General features: G+C 45.5%; 1 protein-coding gene across 1 annotated transcript; it reads right to left on the reverse strand.

Annotated features, from left to right (window-relative positions):
* Positions 1-444: 444 nt before the first annotated feature.
* On the reverse strand, positions 445-6,127 carry KCNV1 (potassium voltage-gated channel modifier subfamily V member 1). The gene is made up of 3 exons (XM_004323608.3): positions 5,658-6,127; positions 4,288-4,817; positions 445-984 (listed from the first exon to the last, which is right to left on the reverse strand). Exons 1-3 carry the CDS (start codon positions 6,122-6,124, stop codon positions 473-475), a joined length of 1,509 nt encoding a protein of 502 aa, XP_004323656.1. The 5' UTR covers positions 6,125-6,127; the 3' UTR covers positions 445-472.
* Between the last annotated feature and the right edge of the window lie 1,411 nt (positions 6,128-7,538).

Raw genomic sequence — 7,538 nt, forward strand, 5'->3', positions numbered from 1 at the left:
ATTCAACAGTTTTAACTGATGGAGAAAGGAGGGATTTATTTACTTGGAGAGTATCTTTAAATGGCAAAGTTGTCCAGTGTGTTCTTAAATGCTCACTTATCTTTTCTCTGGGCTATGCAGTTTAACTCCCGTCTTTTAGAATTAGTGGTGCAAAAGATTCTAAAAATTAGTGATGCGTAAAACATTTAACTTTGTTGTATGCACTGCAATATTATTTGGTATTTGACAATTCAGACATGTGTATATTGGCCTGGTTGCGTTAAATGGATATTTTTGAGACTCAAATGTGAAAAAACGAAGTGTTGCTGTTTTGGGGGATGTGAACTATTCTAGTAGATCAAGCAACGTATGAACCAAATGAACACAGGTGGTACTCAACAGAGACTCATCAGCAGTGTACAGACATCCATATCAAGGCTTTATCAATCAAGTTAGTATTACACAGGCTTTTGTAAATAAACTGAAAGTGAATTCAAAACCAGAAATCATCTCCTCCACTGCTCCTAGTACTTGCTCTTTCTCTGCCTTTTAATCGAAGCATCTCCATGATACTCCGGGCATAGACATCTCTCAAGTTAACACTGATATATGAGTCAGTGGCTATATTCTTGGTAAGTTTCTTCAGAGCCTCACGCTGTCTAACAGCTGCTTCCTTGAGCTTTAAGGTGAAGTAGCAAGCAGAGAAGCGGTCGTTAATAATAGCAATGGGCAAGGCCAAGACAAGGATTCCCGATAAGATACACATGAAGGCCACGATTTTGCCCGTGGTGGTGTCTGGTCTGATGTCCCCATATCCCACGGTAGTCATGGACGTTGTGGCCCACCACCATGCACAAGGGACACTTGTGAAGGTTGTGTCGGGAATGCTCTGCTCAGCAAAATATTCCACAGTTGAAAATATAGAGATTCCTACAGACAGAAATAGGAGCAGCAGGCCAACTTCTTCGTAACACTGGGTGATTGTCATTCCAAGTGAGCGTAAGCCTGTAACAGAACAATTGGTGTCAGTCATGGGCACCCCTCCTCTCTTCCTTCGTCCTTCCCTCCCTTCCCTTCTCCTTCTCTGCTACCCACCCACACACATGCATTTCACATTTAATATGGCTCCAGCATTGGGCAATGTTCTGGGGATATATAGATATAAATTATAATCTTCAGGAAGTTCTTAGTCTAGTTGATGGGGCCAGATTGAGAAGGATAGAAAAATATAAATAGATTCATTCACTCACTTATCATTTATTAAAAACCTACAATTTATACAAAAGAAAGGTGAGAGATGAGTTGGAGGGCAGGCAGGGGACGTTTGATAGGAGTTTGTACTTTATCCAATGGGAAACTTTGCAGCATTGCACGTGGAGGGCTCTCTTGGTCAGGTCTGCATTTCAGTGCCTCACCTTAGCACACTTTTCTAATGAAGTTTTATGTTGTCTCCTTATATTTTATGTGTCTGTTTTTCTCACCTTCCTGATAAAGTTTAATACAATTAGGGGCATCATTATCTGAAAGTCAGAGGAAGTAAAAGATGAAAATGAAGTGAAGCAGCAGAAACAAGTTAGGAATCAGTGACAAAATTGACATAAGAACATCAAATGTACATGCGAGGACATTCTCAGAGGTGTAGCAGGAGGGGTTCCTGCACTCCCATGGAAGCCATTGAAATTTTTGTCCTTAATACCAAAGCTATAGGAAACTATCTCCCTTGAATACATAGAATTTCTCCTTTCCTGTCGGGAGATAGACCTGAATACAGACTATTCCTCCATTGTGAAAAGGTACAGGGGACTGGAGCCACTAGGGAATTCACTCACTATGAGGCATAGGTGAATTTCCCGTTGCTAATTCTGAGGATTCTGCAAGACAGACCCAGGAGAGTCCAATCCCACCTCTGACGAGACTAAACCCTCAGGATAGTAAGAGGAGCCCATTACAGGATCGTGATTTGAATAAGGTATCTTTCCAACTCTAGAGAGATACTGATTAAAGTTTATCCACATTTCGAAGTCGTATTAACATGATGTCACAATGATACGGTCTCAGAAGTCCAGAGCAGTGCCTCTTGGAATCACTTTTAAATTTTTATTCACTCACTGGAGACTATTTTAAATATGTTAAAATACTATTTGTGCTCTCATTATTTTGAATTTTGTTCTTGAAATTTTCAGATGTTCTTGAACTATTAACCAGCTATTTAAAAATACCAATGAATATAACTTTGAGGTTTAACTTCAAAAGACATTTAAAGAATACCTTTAGAATACTGGCCTTGATATGTCTGTATTAAATTGCATTTCTGAAATATATTGACAACATACGAAGAAATGCATAGTGTTTGGGAAGGTTGTTTTCATTTCAACATTCTAAACATTTCATTTTGTAAAGAAACAAAGTGGCCTGAATTTCTGCATGTTACATCAATTAACTCAGATAATCCTAAAAAATAATATGAGATAGATGTTATACTTATGCCATTCTACAGGTGAGCAGATTGAGACACAGAAAGGTAGCATATCTAGTACAAAGTTACATACCAAAGACTTAAAATTAGGCTGTCTGGCCCACCCATTGTCCTCCTAACCATTATTCTATAATACTTCTCAATTTTTATTTATAGTTAATACATAGGGGAATATGTGATCTATGTCTATATTTTGCTAAATGTAATGCTTTAGATAAAACTGTCAAATATTTATGCAACTGTTCATATCTTTTCAATAAATTAAGGCTTTATTAATCCTTCTACTTGCCTTAGAACTGACAAAACCTTTGAAGAGGTGACATTGTGGAAACATTGACATTATTTTCTTTTTCCTTTCTTTTGGGAAAAAAATGTATTCTTTACTGGGTGTTTTTAAATTGAATCCTGTGAAGAGTTTATAAATACTAGAAGAAAGCATCCCATTATGTGTGTCAGAAAACAAAGAGTGGTACTTCTAAAAGTTGTTGGAAACCCCGTTATCAAATCCCTGGTATATGAGACTAGCTAGGAAAATACACTACTAAAACTATATTAGGAGAAATCGTAGTTTCCTCAGAGATGTGTGGGACAAAACATATCTGAGGTTAATTCCTCCCTATATTTATAGGGAGAGACAACTACCATCAACTCCTTTTAGGTGACCAGTCAGGCATATATCTAGGGAAATAGGTGGGAATAGGACTCTCTAGTCAAATTATTTATATTTATATGTATCGTATGAATATGGCATCCTACTCCAGTGTCTCTTAAAGTGTGGTTCAAGACCACCTACATCAAAACTAACTTGTTAAAATATATGCTTCTGGATCCAACCCCCCAAACTAAAATCTGACTCTCGGGGATTGGGGCTCAGAATTTGCATGTTAACAAGGTTTTCAAGGGATTCTTATTTTCATTAAAGTCTAACATAAGGTAACATATGTGCTCCAGAACATCTAACAGCCGGCTGGGCCGGCCACTGAAAATCATTGCCCTTGGGGATGCAAGCATCATCTTTAATGGATTTGTGTGATTTCCTCTGACATTGCCTAAAATTTTCACATATAATTGTGTGTGTGTGTGTGTGTGTGTGTGTGTGTGTGTGTGTGTGTGTTGTGTAGAGATTTTTCTAGGGAGAGTGTTCTTTAGATCTTCAAGGCTTTATGATACATACAAACAGCTAAGGAATTCCCGTTACCATCTCTCTTGTGCCTCCCCAATTAGGGACAAGAAAATTCTCAGATACTAGACAAAGCATTTAATTAGTGTCTTTTGCTTTCTTCCAAAGCAAAATTTCCATTGTTTCTTCAAAAATCATGGGAGGGCCACCAGTGCCCAGTCATCTCTCTTTCTGCATAGCCAGAGAAGGCCCTGGAGGACTTTCTCTTCTCCCAAGGAACACGTGTGATACTTCCTTGGACACAGAAAAGAAACTGGCTTACGTTCCTATATATCACATATAATCTGTGCATATCTTTTTATGTGCTGTTTATGCATATTTTATGTAGAACCTTCCAGAAACACAGTATCTTTAATTTTCGTACATCTTCTGGGCACCTGGGTTAAAATAAAGTTAACGTATGGTTAAATTGTTTCTCAAATGTCTTAAGGAGAGGAATTGTGTGAGAGGCAGCTTGTCCTCTATACCTGTGATAACAACCTCAAGGTTTTGCTTTTCAGTACCTTTCTGGAGATCATAATTGGGTGAAATATAGGAGTTGGTAGTTTTGAGTATCAATTTGGAGTCAAGAGTCGTTTCCCTTGGACCATGGTCAAAGCACTAATGCTTAAAAACAATGGCAAATTAAAAGGCATCAATGAAAACTGAATACCTGTGGAATGCCTGCCCAGTTTGAGCATGCGCAGAGCCCTAAGCAGCCTCAAAACCTGGACGATGCGCCCCACGTTTTCCAGCTCCTGTGTAGTCTGGCTCCCACTCAGGCTCTCTACCAGAAGAGTGATGTAGAAGGGCAAGATGGCTAGGAGGTCTATGATGTTTGGCACCTTTCTCAGGAAGCGGCACCTGTCCCGCACGCACAGGAAGCGCAGGACAAACTCCCCGGTGAACCAGCTAATGCACACGTACTCCAGGATTTCCAGCAGCTGCAGGTCCAGCCAACTTAACTCGGCTGACATCAGAGCCATGTTGACGATGGACACCGCCACGAAGATGATGGATATGACCCCAAAGATTCGGGCAGCTGTGGAAGACCCCGGTTTCTCTAGGATGTTCCAGAGCTTCTGGCGGACGGTGGGGCAAGGTCCTTGTGAGAAGTCCTGTTCGCTCTCATGTTGACTTTCCTGGTCTTCTGTGTCCTTCTTAAAGTCTAAAGTTTCACTCAGCTCCTTTCTTCTGAAGTATCTTTTAGAGAAGACAACTTGGTGATTAGTCTAACTTTTTTTAAAATACAGAAGTAAAGAGAATTAAACTTGGCAGTGAAGTCATGCTTTTTATTTCAGGAAAATGCAGAAAATGTTCATTCATATTTTACCCAGGCTTTCTTCCCACAGTACTCAAATGTTCTCATTTAGGATTATTGTTTTTAAAATGGCACTTTCATGGTAGAAGTTTATACAAAAGAATTTATACATCGCAAAGCTACTTTAGATTAAAGCATTTTATCACCCATTTTTTCTGGTAACAGGAACAGAAGTTTGCGATATGTAATTTTTTTTAAGGTGGCTAATGGAAAGGTATTCATGAAGAAATGGTAGTAATAGCAAAGCAATAGCAAAATAATAGATCACCAAAGTCCCACAATCATCCACAGTCAAAGAACCAACTTTCTGCCTTCTGTATTTAAAGCAGTTCTTGTCCAAGTTTTAAAAGTTAGTGTCCTAGGTTTGATAAACAATAACGCTCTCCACTGAAACCTACATCCCTATACATGCATTTTTTGGAGCATAAGATTTCGGACTCATTTATTTAACCACCAAATATTTATTGCAGGCCTGACCTCTCTTGACTTATAAATGAATTAGCATACTGGAAAAAGGAGAAGGTTCAGAAACTTCCAATCAGAAGTTGGCTTTGACACTTTCCGGCCTCCACTGCCACCCCACCTTCTAGCTCCGAAGTGGGCACAGGTATTCTTAAACCTGGCTTGAGCGAGGCTTGTGTAACGCCTCAAATCTTTCCCTCTGCCGCCCTCTCTCCACCGCGCCCGCTGCCCCGCCCAGCCACCAAGCGCCTCGAGGGTACCTGTCCCTGCAGCAGGAGTCAATGCTGAGCTCGTCGATGCCCCAGTACTGGATCTCCTGGAGGAAGGAGAGCGCGCACAGCTGCTCCATGACGTGCAGGCGGCCGGTGCGATAGTAGTGCAGGACATAGCGGAATGCTTGCGAGCTCCGGTCGAAGAAGTACTCGTTGTCCACGGGGTTGGCGTCGTCACAGAGCTCCAGGGGGCTGGGCACGGCGGTCAGGGCCCCGGGGCGCCGGCACGAGGCCACCACCACGGCCAGCTTGCCAAGGCGCGTGTGTGGGAAGCAGGACAGAGCCTGCTGCGAGAGCACAAAGCGGCTGCCGCCCACGTTGACCGTGAAGCTGTCCCCGAGCGCCAGGGGCTCCCCTTCGCCCTCGCTGCAGAAGACGCTGGAGTCCAGCGAGGTCAGGGAGGCGCTGTCCAGCGGCGAGTCCGGCGACGCCCGGCCGCGGGGAGGCAGCTCCATCCTTGCCGCCGCTGCCGGAGGGCGCCACAAAGTTGGGGGCGGTGGCACGTCCGGGATTTCCCGGGCTCCCGAGGTGGGTTCCTCCCACCCCCGAACCCTTACTCTCTCCACCCGCCTGTGCTCGTTCTCCCTCTCGCCGCTAGGGCGCTGCGAGTGCGCCGTAGCAGCGCACAAGTGTCTGAGCGCCGGGTCTGGGAGGAGCGGAGGGGTCGCGCCCAGGGAACTGCTCAGGTGTGGACCAAGCCGAGGACATCCGCAGGGCACACTGCCGGTCGCCGTGGTCCTTCCCGGACTCAGTACCCCCTCCCCAGCTTTGTAATTGAGATCTCCAGCCCGGGAGGTGTATGGGTTGAAGGCCTCCCTGCTTGGGGGTTGGAGCGGGAGGGGAGGGGAAGGGGGAGGGAGGTCTACAGTGGAGGAGGGCACGACGAATCTTGGAGGAATGCAAGCAAGGGGAAGGGCAAGACTCACTCCCGCCTGCAGGAGACCAAAACGAAAAGTTCAGAAGGCAAAGGAAGTGGTAACCGGGTCTGAGTCTTTTCCAACTTCAGGATATATATTCCTCTCTCTGCTTTTGCTGCGCAGTTTCATAGGCCTCCCAGGGAGTGGTCGCTGGGGATGCGCGCACGTGGGGGAGGGTGACCTGGGTGCAGGGTTCGAGTCATTTGCTCGCATCCACTCTCATTCTAGTCTGTCACTCACGCTTCGTTTTATTCTCCCTCCTCCCCTAATTTTTGACCTCCTGGTTGAGAAACGAGGACAATTAATGATGACTTTCGATTAAGTCCCAGTGAGTCACTGAGAACTAGGGGTCACCATTGCCAGCTCCCGTCACGTGTTGAGGCACTTTGCGCCCTTCGGTTTAGGCTTTTCTGTCGCTACAAGTTTCCCGGAGAGCAGGTGTTCTGGGGGCATTCTTCGGTACACAGCAGAGCTGTCATTTTAGGAGAAGGGAAGGCAAAAAGACAAGGACTAGAACAGGCGTGGGCTGGGGCAGGAGTTTAAATAGTAACGACGACTCGGTAAAGGGAGAAGCCGAGCGCTGTGCCCAGGTGAGGCTAGAAGTGCATCCACGGGGCCCCTGGGAGTCGCGCCCCGGCCAACCTGTTGGACACGGGGCGGGAGCGAGGAGGAGGGCAGGGTGACTCACCTGCTGCTCCGGGCACATCTGGGGTGCGCTCAGTGGGCGCAGCTGGCTGCGTAGCCTCGATTTGATCCTCGCGATTTACACGTGAGTCTGACTTCACAGGTCCAGGAAGAGGGCTGTGCTCGCGGCTGAGCTCCTCGCCCGCGCTGGTTGTCTAGCCTCGCCTCTTCGCCACGAGCCTCCCGGCTCCGGCCCCTAGGCTGCGGCGGAGGGTGGCCGCCCCCGCCCGCGCACGCTCCCAGCCCTCGGCGGTTCCCAGCGCCAGCT

This window comes from Tursiops truncatus, chromosome 17 (genome assembly GCF_011762595.2).
Source record: "Tursiops truncatus isolate mTurTru1 chromosome 17, mTurTru1.mat.Y, whole genome shotgun sequence".
Taxonomy (NCBI): domain Eukaryota; kingdom Metazoa; phylum Chordata; class Mammalia; order Artiodactyla; family Delphinidae; genus Tursiops; species Tursiops truncatus.

Coding starts and splice junctions, on each gene's coding strand:
- KCNV1 (XM_004323608.3), bottom strand. CDS start 6,124: ATGGAGCTGCCTCCCCGCGGCCGGGCGTCGCCGGACTCGCCGCTGGAC. Junction 4,818..5,657: donor GACTCCTGCTGCAGGGACAG/GTACCCTCGAGG, acceptor CTTCTCTAAAAG/ATACTTCAGAAGAAAGGAGC. Junction 985..4,287: donor ACTGGGCAGGCATTCCACAG/GTATTCAGTTTT, acceptor GTTCTGTTACAG/GCTTACGCTCACTTGGAATG.